Here is a 15,985-nt window from a genome sequence, read left to right as displayed (position 1 = left end):
CCCGGGACTGAGCCTGGCAGGGAGGGGCGCGGGTCCCCTGGCCGCAAAAACTTACAGATTTCGCTGATCTCAGCAGTTCCACGTTTTCATGAGTGTTGTATGAAGTATGCCCAAAGTCAGATTGCTCTGCGGTGTCCAGTCCACACAGTTCTTGGCTTTCTACCTACTTTCCTGGAGGAGTAACTAAAACATACAGCTCACCAGTCTGCCCTGCAGTCCTTTCCTGGATGACTTTTTAAATCGATTGTATTTTCCATTTCATTATATATTATTTGTAGTACCTTGAGATTTACTTGTAATGCAAAAAATTACAAGTAAGCAAAATGTTAGCTTATCTTTCAGAAAATCTTTGCTCTCCCTCAGGCCATTCTAGAAGAATCAGACTCCAAAATCAAAAGTTTCTCAAATCACCTAAAATCTCCAAAGATGATATTAGGAAAATAAGAGTTTTATTTCAATTATTTATTACGAGGGTAGGGAAAAGGAAAACATCCTCATTTCTTTTAGGCTGATCTACATAAAAGAGAAAAGGAGCTGAGTCTGGAGAAGGAGCAGAATAAGCGTCTGTGGGATCGCGACACGGGCAACAGCATCACCATTGACCACCTGCGGCGGGAGCTGGACGACAGGAACATGGAGGTGCAGCGCCTGGAAGCGCTCCTCAAGGCCATGAAGAGCGAGTGTCAGGGGCAGATGGAACGGCAGGTCAGCAGGATGCAAAAGAGCTTTTCCACCTCTGAAGGGTCTCTTGGGGGGAGAAATGTATTTTATGTCTTATTCTAAAAGTTTTTTAAAACTTATATTGGCCTATTTTAGAGGTATAGACTCTGTAAGTAATCTATAAAAACCTGTGTTTATTTCCATATATTTTTTTAACCACTCATTAAACTAAAAATGTTAAGCTTTATCTCATTTGTACATTGTTAAATAAATTCCCAATTTCCTTTTCATTTTCATCTAGATACCAGTAACCTAATAATTACTTATTTCTGCTGCAGAAAAGTGGTCAGCATGAAACCATAGGGAGGTCTGAGGAGCAGCAGGAATGCAAGTTCCCAATAAATGTGTTGATTTTTCTTTTTTTCCTAGAAAAGGGACTTATCCCTTTTTCCCCCCTAAACTGATTGAGACCAGTAAATAACACAGAATGGGAGCTCTTGATTACAGTACACCAGCAGCAAAATGTAGAATGCATTATTAAGGACAATGTACCTTCAGAACTGGAAAGACACGGCCTAATGCCAGTTACTGCCAGAGAAGCATGAAAAGCACCACATGAACATGTGAGCTTCCCAAAATGTGAAAACAAATCAAGGTGACCGGTCTCGGCTTAGACCCAGATAAAGCCATGTCCCTATTCTCTGGCCTGACCTAGGTAGGAAAAAAGATGAAAGGATAACTGAAAGTTAGAATCTTATTCTTTTCCAAATGAAGACCAGAGAATGTGAATGTGTTTTGGATAAATAACCTTATTCATTTTCCCCTCAGAGACAGAATAAAGAGACAGATTGGGGGGAATTAAGGAATAAGGTGTTTGCCTTCAATCTACCACCCTTCCCCCCTAAATGCCAGAGTTATCTTAATTACAGAAATTAGTTAAGAAAACGTTTTACCTCTCCATCCTAGGGGAAACTTCCTAGCTCACCACCCTAAAAAAACCGTTACAGAGGAGCATTATATTTAGTTAGGCCTCTCCAGCTTGGTCTAATTAACCCATATCCTTTTTAGATCTGGAGTTCTACACAGCAAAAGGATTTGAGTTTGTCTGACTTGATGTTATCCAATTCATGATTTAACATTCTTGAGTTAACTGATATTCTCCTAAAGTTGCTTATACCTACCTCCAAAATCCATGAAATTCTTTTTTCTGATAATCAGATGGCAGCAATTCAGGGAAAGAATGAAAGTCTAGAAAAAGTGTCCTCCTTGACTGCTCAGCTTGAATCCACCAAAGAGATGCTCCGCAAAGTAGTTGAGGAGTTGACAGCCAAGAAAATGACTCTGGAGAGCTCAGAGAGGACTGTATCAGACCTGACAGCTTCCCTCCAGGAAAAGGAGAGAGCCATTGAGGCTACCAATGCAGAGATTACAAAGCTCCGCTCCCGGGTAGATTTGAAATTGCAGGAGCTGCAGCACTTGAAAAATGAAGGGGATCATCTCAGAAATGTGCAGACAGAATGTGAGGCCCTCAAGCTACAGATGACAGAAAAGGACAAGGTGATTGAGATTTTGCGACAACAGATTGAAAATATGACACAGTTGGTTGGCCAGCATGGACGAACTGCTGGTGCCATGCAAGTGGAAAAAGCTCAACTTGAGAAAGAAATTAACGATAGGAGACTGGAACTACAGGAATTCAAGGTCTGTGGAGGTCTTCTTTTTGGTGGTTTAGCTTCTGAAATATCTTTTTCCCCAGAAGTAAATCTGACCTGATTTAGTGAAAAGGGGCTCCTGGGATCTGTGGACCTTCTGAAATTGTCTAGAAGTATTTGTATCTATGTGCATATGTTTTTGTTGGAAAGAATTCATACTTTTACCAGATTCCAAAAGGAGTATGTGGCCCAAAAATGGTTCACAACTAGCAGGGCAGAAGAAAAAAATCAGGAAATCCAGTTTCTCCCTGAAACCTTTCCTCATCTCCCAATTTGTAGTATTTTCTCCATCTTTAGACAGACCTAGGTTTGAACCCCATCTCTCACCACTTAATAACTAAAAAACATTGGACTATTCATTGAGTCTAAGCATCCATATCTGTAAAATAAAACTAAACAAAAAACTCACAACCTTATTGGATTTACTGTGAGGCTTAAATGAGAAAATATATATGAAGGATTTCACCTAGTTCCTGGCCTATAGAGGATGTTTAGTAAATATCAGTTCCCTTCCCCTGTTCCATTCCTCTTCTGAACCCTATTTCATTTTATTGAACCCATTGTGACCTGGATCACATTCAACATTGTATCATGTATATGTTTAAGTAGCAGTGTTTGCTTTTCCCTGTAAGACAGCAGACTTCAAGCAGAGTACACATCTTATTCATCTTGGTTTCCCCTGTCCCATGTCTTTGCTCCTTCCACCAATAGGTGCTCAGTAAGTATTTATCAAATTTAAAGTGAATTTGATTTCTTAAGCTTTATGCCACGTGTTTCTCTGACTTGGGGAGTAATAGGAGACAAGTCACATCAATTTTAGCTGCTTAGTTTCCTCATTTTAAAAATAGGATTGATGATAGAATATTACCTATCTTATAAAAATATATAAGGTCATTGCATAAAGAACTAGAATTTTCTAGTGCTTAAGTTTTCACTCAATTATATCATAAGAATATATTTTTTTAATGTCCAAAATTACCTTGAAAGGTACATATAAAGACCTATTGATGACCAACCTTACAACTAAAACTTTAGAATAGATTTACATACAGGGCAGAATATATTAGAGGAAAAGAATTCTTCTATCTTCTTATCTAAGAAGATGGTTTGCTAGTATTGTTAAGAGTACAAACAAATAAGAGAATCCTCTGAGTCTTACACTCTGAAAATTAAGTCAATTTGATCATCACAAAAACCTTATGAGGCAGATACTATTATCATCCCATTTTATAGATGAGGAAACTGAGTTACAGAGAGATTAAATAATTTGCCTGAGAGCAACACAGCCTTGAGATTTGTTCATAGGCAATATATGAGTAGATTAAATTAGAGGGAGTGATTCTCAAGCTTTGGCCTGCACCAGAGTCACCTGGAGGGCTTGTTAAAACCCAGATTGCTAGGCTCCATCCCCTTAGTTTCTGATTCAGTAGGTCTAGGATGGGGCCTGAGACTTGGTGTTTCTAACAAGTTCCCAGATGATACTGATGCTCATGGTTCCAAGAGCACACTTTAAGATCTACTGTTAATGTAGCCCAAAGGAGAGTGGATTACCTTCACATTTAGATATGAGGACTAGAAATGGGCAAAAACTAGGCAAAGAGGAAGAAATAAGGCATTTTAAGCATGGGGAAGAAGCTCAGTCTATAATTAGCCTAGAGATGGAGTTTGAGGCATTAAAGGTTTTAGAGAAGAAAGGAAGAAATGACATGAAAAAGGTAATATTGGGGTAAATGAATTGAGTATCAGTATGCAAAGATGGATTGTAGAGGGTAGAAACTAATTTTCAAGTCCTGAATATGGAACTGGAGCAGCTTCAGGACAGTATTTCCTAGATGAAAAGAATTTCACACAGATGCAAAGAACATAGGTTTAAAACTCAAGCTTTAATGCCACATTCACTGCCTTCCAAAATCCAGTGAGGAAGAAAGGAGAGGAATCCTAGCCATAGAAGGTAGTTAACTTCAAGGTTTTTCATCTCCTTAGGCTGAGCACTGCACACACTGACAGAGAAGCAGGTGAGCTTTCTCCCAATAACCGTAGGTCCTCAAAGTTCGATCCTTTCTCACAAAGCCAGAAGAAAAAGAACTGAGTTATCTGTCAGCTGGTCCCAGGAGGTGGAACAGAAATAGCACATGCCCACTACATCTCAGGCTGTCTAGAGAAATTCTCTCTTCCTTCCTTCCCTGAGGCCAGCTGGATTAAATCTGACAGTTAACAGGAGTGGCCAGGCAAGCAGGGATCAGACTTCTTGTTTAGGGCCTTTACTGCCCACGCACATCACTGATGAGCACTGAGACAAGCCTGGAGCTCCCCACCAATCCTTTTTGAAACACAGCTAAAATCTCATCACAGATTGATGTTTCAAACATAGCATTGGCTTCTACATTTAAACTGCTGTTACATTAATTAAATTACATTAGCTAGTTTTCTATTTAAGGCCAATAGGCCTTAATTTGGGAGGACAGTCTGATGACTAAAGAAAGTTTCTTTTTCAAACGGCATTTGCTGGGAAGGATCTAGGCCAGTTCGGTCCACTAGAAATATAATATAAGCCACATTTGTAATTTTTAATTTTCCAGTAGCCACATTAAAAAACATAAAAAGAAATAAGTGAAACTAATTTTAATAACATTTTATTTAACTCAGTATATCCAAAATATGGCAGCATTTTAATATTGTAATCAATATAACACATTTTTTTTCTAGAAAGTCTTTGAAATCCAGTGTGTATTTTATGCTTACAGCACATCTCAATTTAGACTAGTCATATTTCAGGTGCTCAATAGTCACATGTGGCAAGTGGCAACCATACTGTAGAATGCAGACCTCGGCCATGGGAAGAGAGGGGTTCTTAATAGGAAGCCTTACTAACATAGACCAGTTATGAGGCAACTGTAATAATCCATATGAGAGATGGTGGTAATCCAAACTTGGAGGTTGGGAAGTTGTCGGTGAGCAGTCGGTCACTGAGCTTGGGAAAGGGAAAGACAAAGCAGACTTTGAAATTTCAAACTTAGGTAAATCTGGGGAAACTGGGAAAATAGAACCACCCCTAACAGAAAAAAGACTCAGGAAAAAGTGAGGAAGGAATAGGATTGGTTTGGTCAGAGTTTGCAGAAGCACACCCAGCTAAGGATTTCTGACAGGTGGTTGAAAATGCGGAAGTTTCTGTTTTCATATTCCCTACTTGATTCAAAGAACCAGATCACCCACTGCTAACTGCCCTAGTCTAGGCCACCACGTCTCTTATTTGCCCTTGCATTTGCCCTCTCAGTGGTCCCCTTACTTTCACTCCTACCCCTCCGCTCTGCCCCACCCCCACTGTTTATTCACACAGGAGCCAGAGTTAAATTTTTTAAACATTACATCATATCACCCTTATGCTCAAAACTGTCCAGTGTTCTCTTATCTAAGATTAGAATCTTAAATCCTTCCATTGCTTCTAAGACCAACTTGATCTTGCCCATGGCTCCCTTTCTGACTTCATCTATTATTACTTCTCTCCAAGCTCACGAACCTCCAGCCTTACTAACACCCTTGCTTGTGTCCCTACAAGTCTCTCCAAGCTATCCACATAGCTTGCTGCTTCACCTCCTTGAAGTTCTTTCTCAAATGTTACCTTGTAGAGATGCCTTTCCTGACCAACAGTGTTGGGCTTCCCAAGAAGACCCCCAGGTTTGATAATTCATTAGGAGGACCCACAGGACTCAGCAAATGATTGTCCTTACACTATGATTTATTACACTGAATGGATACAAAGCAAAGTTAGCAATGAGAAAAGGTATATGCGGCAAAGTTCAGAGGAAGCCAGATGCAAGCCTCCAAGGGTCTTCTCTCACTGGAGTTACGCGGGGAGGACAAGCTTAACTACGCCAGCAACAAATTGTGACAACATGTGTGAGATGTTGCCAACCAGGGGAGGTCATTACAGACTCAGGGCCCAGGGTTTTTACTGGGAGTTGATCACGTAGGCACCTCTACCCCCCTTGCCTGGTATATATCCAAATTCCAGACTCCCAGAATGAAAGCAGATATTCAGTATAAGCCACATTATTTGCACAAATAATTTAAGCACAGTGAACCATTCCTATCAGGGGGTGGGAACCCTCCCCAAATCCAAGTTTCCGTATGCCAGTCAAGGGCCAAAATTGTAAACAGGCCTTATAAAGGATTGCAGACAGGACTGCTATGTTCACTCTTTTCTGCACACTATCTTATCTCAAGTAGCAACTTATCTCAAGTTTATTCTTCTTTTCACTTCTGATTACATATTAAATATTTATATGCTTCTCTGTCTCCCCTCACTAAAATTTAAGCTCCATGAGAACAAGAGCATTGTTTTGTTTGCTGGTATACAGGGCCAGGATTAGGGTGAAGCAAGTGAGGCAACTAAGACACAAAACTTAAGGAGGCCCTCACCGAGGCACTTATCTACTACTACCCTATCCCCAACATGTATAGTACTGTCTGGTACAAAGTCAGTGCTCAATACATAATTTTGAATGGATGAATATATAGAATAAAAATAATGATGCATTGAAGCAAATGATACTGGAAATTGACATCTAAAGTTAAAAAGAAAGTTAAATATTCCCTTTTTCCTCCCACTTACCATCAATGCTTTAAAATAGAATACAAATTTAGTATACGGGGAAATAGTGAAAATATACTAAATATAGATAGGATACTAATATGTCAGTCATAAGCGTACATGCACATATTTTCATAGTTTTTTCTCTGTCCTTTGTATTTATTCATATATTTAGATTTTAAAAGACAAAAAAGATGCAAAGATTCGGGAGCTTGAGGCCAGAGTGAGTGACCTGGAGCTGGAAAAGGTGAAGCTGGTAAATGCAGGCTCTGAGCGACTCCGTGCAGTGAAGGACATCAAACAAGAAAGAGATCAATTATTAAATGAGGTGAAAACTAGTAGGAATGAGCTAAACAGTCTTTCAGGTATGTTGCTTCAGTTCAAATTCTGCTAAAAAATAAGAGTGCTATCATTGGAGCCCAGTGTGGACATTAGAACTAATGCAAAAGAATGGCTTCTCATTCTACTTTATGAATATGGATAGTTATGCTGCCCCAGTGGATTTATTCATGGCTTGAAATCCTGATGGTATTCCATGTCAAGCTTCTACTGTCTTATACTCACTGTTAACTAACTAAACCTCCAAACCCATGAAATCCCGTACTGAGTTTCCAAGAGAACAGTGAGAGGAGTGGAAATCTTGTGTCCTTTGAGTCTCAAATAGCTTCATTAGAGGATTAATAATGAAGCAACATATGTAAAAGACTCATGCAAATTTCATGAAAGGGAAAAATCAAGGCCTTAAATGAAAAAATTAAATATTTCCAGTTTAATGGTACAAAGTCAATGATTATTGAGTGTGTTCTATACTAGACACTGTGATAGACCCTGGAAACACAAGAATGAAGCTCACAGTCTGGTCAGGGAGAAAGGCATTTATAAAAATGGTTTATAGTACAGCAGGCAGGGTACAATGGGTACAGAGATAGTACAGAGGATAGAAAATTAGCCTCCTGTAGGAGGTTACATCTGTACTGGGTTTGAAGGAAAGATAGAGACGAAAGGGCATTCCAGGCAGAGAGAACAGTATGGGCAAAAGCATGAAGGCATGAAATAACATGATGTGACCTCAGAAGTATTATTGGAGCAAAGCACAAAGAAATGAGGGTAAAAAATGATGCAGAACAGATAGGCAGAACCAGACAATGTGGAGCCAGCAAAGGATATTAAGTAGGAGATTTCTATATCAGATTTATATTTTAGAAGGGCCACGTTAGCAGGTAAATTGGAGAAAGGCAAAGCTAAGGGGAGAGAAACTGTTCCAGTTTGCTAAAGCTGCCATTATGCAAGATACCAGAAATGGATTGGCTTTTATAAAGGTGATTTATTAGGTTACAAATTTACAGTTCTAAGGCCATAAATGTGTCCAAACTAAGGCATCAACAAGAGGGTACCTTCACTGAAGAAAGGCCAATGGTGTCAGAACACCTCTTTCAGCTGGGAAGGCATGTGGCTAGCGTCTGCTGGTCCTTTGCTCCAGGGTTTGGTTTCAAAATGGCTTTCTCCAAAATGTCTCTGGGCTTCTTTTCTTAGCTTCTCTTATCTCCTGTGCATCCTTGCTTGTTCTCCCAGGGCTCTTCTCTCTAAGCATCTGGGGGTCGTCTCATCCCTACTCTGGGGCAAACTGGGCTTCATCTCTTAGCTTCGCATCTCCAAACGTCTTTCTGTCTGCATCTCCAAGCGTCTGGGTCTGTGTGAGCTATTAGCTCTCTTAAGGGCTCCAATAAACTAATCAAGACCCACCTTCAATGCGCAGGGTCACATCTCCATGGAAATAATCTTATCAAAAGGTCCCACCCACAGTTGGGTGGGTCACATCTCCATGGAAACAACCTAATCAAAAGGTCCCACCCACAATAGGTCTGCCTCCTTAAGACTGCATTAATGAACATGGCTTTTTATGGAGTACATAAACAGATTCAAACCAGCACAGAGACCAGCCACTTAAGGAAGATTTTTCACTAACCCAAGGAAAAATGATGAGAACTTGAACTAAATCAGTGGCAGTGAGAATGGAAGGAAAGGGAAGAATTAATATTTTAGGAGGTTGATTCAATAGGACTTAGTGATGGGAGGGGTTGAGTGTGGGTTTCAGGTTTTTCGTTTGTGGTATTGAGAACAATGATACCAAAAACTGGAAGAGGATAACCAGGAGGGGCAGGCTTGCAGACAGGAGGATGAGATGCAGTGTGAAACAGCTGGTTTTGGGTGACACTAGGACAACCACATGGAAATGTCTTCATGACAGGACTGGATTTCAGTAAAGAGGTCTTGGCTGTATTTATTCCCTTCATATATAAATCTGTTTATCATATGTAAATATAAAAACATAAATAAATAGATATATAGATGAATAAATGTTTGTGTATGTGTTCTAGTATATTGAATGATGAGCCAAGTATTTTGATAGGTATTGAAGATTAAAAAATCAGGTAGGACACATGGCTGCCTCAGGTTACTTATAGTGTCATTGAGATTCCCTTACCTACAGGTTGTGGTTAAATCTGTTGTAGTGGATAGTAGATATTGTCATTCAAGAAGAAGGTTTAAAATGAAAAAGATATGAGCCAATTTCTAAGATGGGGAGGAAAAAACAGGGATAATAGGTGGATAGAGGAACAGGAGTTACCCAAGCAGTTAAAAAGAGAGTCCCTGGAAATGTATTTGTATATCTAATTTCTGTAAGATATAGATATACAATGAGGCCTCTTCCAATTCTGAATTTCTGTGAGCTTTAATTACAAATAAAATCTATGTCTTAATGGAAAAGAAAAAGGTAACCATCTATTGTTGATGATTGTACAGAGGACTATGAAGTCTTAAAAAGGAATTTTCGAAACAAAAGTGAAGAAATGGAAACTACTACAAATAAGTTGAAAATGCAATTAAAATCTGCACAGACAGAACTAGAACAAACAAGAAATACATTAAAGTCAATGGAAGGATCTGATGGTCATGGTATGCTTTATTAGATTTTTTTCTTCTGTTTTCATTTCCATTGGTTTAGATTTATTAAAACTCAAATACACGTACCTTGCCTACCACCTCTTCACAGTGCCAAATAATGGGAGAAATATACAACAGATATTAGTGATGGGCATTATGTAGCAGAAGTTCTGCTCATCTTCTTTCAGGGAGAATGACATATGGTTAATTTAATCCAAAAATATTTGAATATTCCTTTTCTTGAGGTTCTAACAGACCTCAGTGTGTGTAATGCCGATTTATTATTTTTAAGGAAGTATTGCTATAAATACAAGTTACCAATAATTTTCATTCAACCCTTTATTTTTCACATGTCAATTATCTTCATAAACTATCTGTGGCTAATTGGCAGTTTTTGATTCCTCCTCTGTGATCAAAATGGGAAGGAACCCTGGGAATTGAACTATTAGGATGTGGGTGCCCTTTTCACCAGCTAGACCTGTTCCTTTTATATCTTGCCGATCATACTAATGCAGAGAGATAAGAGGGTTCTCTGCCATTTTATTTTATTCATATCATTGTTAGTGTGAATGTATTATCTGACTATGATAATTGTTTATCTATACATTTTTCTATTTTTCAATATTTTCTAATGTCAAAATATTTACTTAAGAAAATTACCTTTGAAGGCCAACCATAATCTGCTTGATCAAACCAGAATTGTATTTTCTTCAAATTGGTGAGCAAATGATGTCAGACTTTTTGATCAATTAATAAATCAATTTATGGTGACCTATTTTAACTGTGTTTTTGACAGTTTATGTGTGAGAACTATACTCATAGCAAAAAGTCAGACCTTTCACTCTCTCCGATAGTTTGTTTTTAAAGAATGGTACTTTTTCTTTTTCTACCTCTAAGCTATAGCCATGCTTGACTCAAAGCAGTGGTATTTTCAAGCCTTTTTCTTCAGCTGACTGTGAGAAACAATAGTCTTCTGACAGCAAGATGAGCTTCATGTTTTTAATGACCTGTCATGTCTTAACTATTCAGTGCCTGTTACCTGTCTAGAACATTCTCAACCTGTTGTCAGTTTAACAAAAATAATCACATATAGTTTACTGGCAGTTTAACTACTGATATAGCAGTGAGTTCCAAACACATGACAGTAACCTTGAGAATGAAAATGGAATGGTTTGTGATATCACTAGAATCTTTAAAAAGATCATGAATAGATTCCTTTTGTGGTATATTAAATATGGGTTTCTGGAAAAATCATTTTACTAAAAGTACTATACACATTATTCCTTACATGACTATATTTTCTCATATATATATGTTTTGCTCAGCATTATTGTTAAAACTGAAAATACAGCAACTTACCATGGTTAGTGAAATTAATTCCAGTATCAAAGAAACCGCAAAATATCATCATGTATACTATGGTCCCCTACTTAAAAGCTCTGGAATCACTGAAGATTGTTATATCCCAATATCATGAAACCTTAAGATGTTTTTCTGTGATTTTTCCCTTGAAATTGCCCAGTGCCTTGGAGGATCTTACTTGTTACCTTCTCATAAAGTTTAACTTAACGTTAAATTACAGTAGCCTCTCAAAATTTAGAAACTTTAAAAACTAAGGCACAGTTTGCTTCCTTTTTCCCCAGCTATGAAAGTAGCAATGGGGATGCAAAAGCAAATCACAGCCAAAAGGGGTCAGATAGATGCCCTTCAGAGCAAGATACAGTTTTTAGAAGAAGCAATGACAACTGCAAATAAGGTGAGTCCCTGTCCTCAAAGTGGGAGAAACCGGCATGTTTACTTATTAATAAACTACAAAACAGAATAAGATATAGCAGAGATATAAAGTACAGTGGAGAAAAGAGAAACTTTTTTCTGAATGGGAGAATGAGGGAAAAGTTCCTGAAGTATCATTTGAGCAGGAGCTTGAAAGATAGCTAGTATTTTAAATGCAGAAAATGAGCAAAAGAGCATTTCTGGTAGAGACAGGGAATGGTTATAACCAAAGTACAGTCAGTTCCACTATAAGGCAACTTATCTGTTCCTAAAAATGACTGCACTATGCAAAATTGTAATAAAAACCACAGAGCTTATGGCAAAAATGGGGACGGGAATCACTAAGAAATTTTGTGACACATTAAAAAAAATAGGAACTTAATAAAAATGGTAGCAGTTTTACACATGTTAAATGGTTAAGGAGTAAATAAATACTGCAATAAATATGGCACTTTATCTTGAAAAAGACCTCAAATTTGCTTGTGGAAGTATGAGTCAGAAGAGTCACAGCTTGAGAGTTATTGTGAAATGGTGGAAGGAGAATTTTCTGTAACACCAGATGTAGATGGATATGGCTTACAACAAAACGTTAACTGAAGTAGCTGATAGATGTTTGAAGAATGTTTATGTGCATTTTGTGTGTTCCTTTGCAGCTCTGTTTAGCTGAGTGCAGTTTTCTGCATTCACCTGGTTTTTCTCACAGATGAAATTGCACAAAAGCAAATGTGAAGTTTGCATTTTGCTCAAATTGTTTCTTAGTATACCAATCACTTTGAAACAAATTTGCATTGTCAGAAGGAGAGTTGTAACAGAACTGACTGTAATGGAGGTGGGAAAATACAGGGCATAAATAAAAAATAATAAGTGCAGCTAAAGTAATTACTAGATTACTTTTTTAGAGTGAGGCTCAGTATCAACAAATACTTGTATGCATTGTATGGACTCATTTTAAGGACTTATTTTCTCTTTTTCTGTTCTTTCCAATTTTTTCTCTCCCCTCCATTTCTCTTGTCCTGAATTTGTTCTTTTCTTTTTCTTATTCCATTACTTACCTATTTGAAATAAAGGTGTGTACCTTTCTAATGATACTTAGGCTGCCTGTTATCATCAAAGATGCCTGCCCCACCTTGAGGAAGGTATTCATCATAGCTCGATGATATTCTCTTCTAACAAAAGGGAGGAAGCGTGTCAAATTAATCCCTCTTTCTTTCTGAGGGCTTTTCTTCCCAGCCTTATCAGAAAAAGAAGTTATTTGCACTCAGAGTGTGTATTACAGTGATGGTGGTTGCTTTTAGTAATATTAAGCATTTTTCTCTATGGAAAAATATAAAGAACTATTGACTCAGCCAGTTGAGGCCTGTATTTTAACTTGACTACTATGCATTTCTTATTTTTGTTTACCTACTCTGTGGTGATTTTTAGATGAATGAACTTATTTTAATGGACGATCTACCAAAGATTTTCTATATTAGTGAGCTCATTCTCATCACTGGACCGTAAGTGACAAAGTCAGAAATTGTGTCTCATTTGTCTTTATATCACAAGGTCTGCAATAGGTATTTTTGAAATGAATATTTAACCTTGAAAAAGAAAAGAATACTGTAAAAGCTTTCAAATAAATAGTTTTCTTTAAATCTTTTGTCATTTTAAAAAAGTTTCAATAAAATTTAGGCTATAATTACTCAAACCCAATTCACCATAACACTACCTCTTTTTATGATAATATATTATTACATATTTTATGAATTTATCAAAGATTTATTAGACTTAGAAATAAGTAATAACACTAGTAGTGATGAAGATAAGAATGTACAGAGTAACACAGTTCTAGCAGTTCCCAACTCCAACTCAGAAGTAATTAAATGGCATGTGAATTAAACTTATTAATTTAGTTCAGCATGCTTTAAATAAGTTTTATATCTCCATCAGCTCTCAGTATCTACATCAGCAGATTATTTCCGATATTGTTCTCTGTAATTGTAGGAGAAGCATTTCCTAAAAGAAGAAAAGAATAAACTGAGCCAAGAATTGAATACTGTTGCAACAGAGAAAAACAAAATGGCTGGGGAACTAGAAGTCCTGAGATCTCAGGAACGCCGTTTGAAAGAAAAGGTTGCTAATATGGAAGTTGCTCTTGATAAGGTAATTATTCACTGTGTATATAAAATAGCTATCAACTAAATAGTTATTAGCTAAATAGAATTGTTCTGAATGAAGGCCCCATGTTGATAGAGACCAAGTCTGTCAATTTGTATTGTATCCCAATAACCTAACACAAACAAAAAATATGTCATATGCAGAAGGCTTCTCTGAGCTTTAAAAACGTAGTCATAACTGAAATTGTGGAACTGTGACCCATAACATTCTCTGAAATTTGCTCTATAACTACTTGTTAAATCATACTTTGAAAGTTATCACCTTTCTGTATATGGGTTATACTTCACAATAAGGAAATAAGTGGGATGGTGGAACTGTAACCCATAACATTCTTTGAAATTTGCTAACTACTTGTGAATTTGTACTTTGAACATTATCACTTTTCTGTATATATATTTCACAATAAAAAATGTAAAAAAAACATAGCCATAATGCACACATGCAAAATTATCTGTTTTCAGTCTAACAGGGCATATTCATTTCCTAGGGCTACTCTACCAACTTACTACAAACTGAGTGGCTTAAAAACAACAGAAATTTATTCTCACACAGTTGTGGAGGCCAAAAGTCTGAAATCAGGTTATTGGCAAGATTGGTTCTTCTGGAGACTCTAAGGGAGAATCTATTCCCTGCCTTTCTCCTAGCTTCTGGTGGCTGAAGGCAACCCTTGGCATTCCTTAGCTTTTAGATACATCACTCCAGTCTCTGACTCTTATCTTAATATGGCCTCTCTTTGTGTCTCTATGTCTTCTCCCTTCTGTCATTGGATTTAGGACCAACCTGAGTATAGGATGGTCTCATCTCAAGATCTTTAACCTAATTACATCTGCAAAGCACCCTTTTTCCAAATAATGCCACATTCACAAGTACTGGGGGTTAGGACTTGGATATACCTTTACAAAAGCCACAATTTAACCCACCATACCAGGTCATAGGAACAGTAAGATACAAGATGTAAAGATGCTCCTGGTATCCTTAGTAACCTGACTATGTAACTATGTCCCCATGAGCACCTAATTTACCACCAACAAATGCACTGGGACTAGATAGAATACAATCTGTTAATAATGGCAATATAGTGATAGAGTAATGCTAATATTTGATACTTTTTGGGGTCTAGTATGTGCAGGTAGAGAACACAGCTTAAAGAATGAGAAGGCTCAGTGACACTATATTTGTCATTGCCATTCATTATAGAGGAATAAATCTCTCTTCCTTTTGCTTAAAAACTCTAGAAGCTGAGAAGCATACTGAAGCAAGTCCTTGGTCCCCCGGAAATCAGAACCTTCACAGTTAGATAAAACAATCTGTGATCCCACCTTTACTCCCTTTGCTTCTTAAAACATGGTACATTGACTCACTCAATGAATTTCAATTGTGGTTTTTAATGTAAACTTTTATAGTTTGCTAAAGCTGGTTGGTCATTTCATCCTTAATCCAATCATTCTTATTAGTACCCTCCACATACTAAATGCATTATATAGCCTGGGAATCTGTAGCATAAAGAGCCAGCCTCCAGTTGTTCTCAGTTTACTGAATAAAACAAAGAAATATATTATTACAATACAGTATGCTAAGAGTGAGGGAAATGTCATTGATGGGATGGCAACTCTACATTGATAATTTGAGGTTAATAAAATAAATGTGTTTAAAGAATCAAGGATAAACCACATGTGGTTGCTTGATTGTAGGCATCTTTGCAGTTTGCAGAATGTCAAGATATAATACAGCGTCAGGAGCAAGAATCTATGCGCCTAAAACTTCAACACACGCTGGATGTAAAAGTAAGCTTGTCTTTTTTTTTTTTCATCTTAAATAGTTATTTAAGCAAAAATAATGCCTTTCTTTGATGTATTTTAATATTTTCTTTGCATACCTTACATACATTCAAGTATATTTCAAGCAATTATAAAATGTATATTACTAGCAATTATAAAATTTATACAAACATTATTATATACTATACCTATCCTTTTCATGTACAGTAACATATTGAAGCACTGTTCTTTATCCTTAGTTTGCATTAAGAAAGTGAAACATAAAACTACTTGCCTGGAGATGTGTGAGTAAAGAGAATTCCACACAGAGAAGTCAAGTAAATGCAAAGGCCCACAGCAAGAACATGTTTGGCTTGTTTGGGAAAAAG

At 37.3% G+C, this 15,985-nt stretch overlaps 1 protein-coding gene across 9 annotated transcripts in view; it reads left to right on the top strand.

Annotated features, from left to right (window-relative positions):
• Window positions 1-15,985, top strand: part of CCDC158 (coiled-coil domain containing 158) — a 142,958-nt gene that overhangs the window by 65,674 nt on the left and 61,299 nt on the right. For 6 of the 9 annotated variants that reach the window (XM_037830024.1, XM_037830025.1, XM_037830031.1 and 3 more), the window contains 7 exons: window positions 508-705; window positions 1,879-2,361; window positions 7,139-7,328; window positions 9,769-9,921; window positions 11,553-11,665; window positions 13,666-13,824; window positions 15,531-15,623. In XM_037830024.1, the coding sequence (XP_037685952.1) occupies window positions 508-705; window positions 1,879-2,361; window positions 7,139-7,328; window positions 9,769-9,921; window positions 11,553-11,665; window positions 13,666-13,824; window positions 15,531-15,623 (1,389 nt within the window). The remainder of the gene's footprint in view (window positions 1-507; window positions 706-1,878; window positions 2,362-7,138; window positions 7,329-9,768; window positions 9,922-11,552; window positions 11,666-13,665; window positions 13,825-15,530; window positions 15,624-15,985) is intronic. The other 3 variants (XM_037830027.1, XM_037830029.1, XM_037830032.1) reach the window with 2 other exon arrangements.

This window comes from Choloepus didactylus, chromosome 3 (genome assembly GCF_015220235.1).
Source record: "Choloepus didactylus isolate mChoDid1 chromosome 3, mChoDid1.pri, whole genome shotgun sequence".
NCBI classification, from domain to species: Eukaryota; Metazoa; Chordata; class Mammalia; order Pilosa; family Megalonychidae; genus Choloepus; species Choloepus didactylus.
This window is presented reverse-complemented; position numbering and strand designations above follow the sequence as displayed.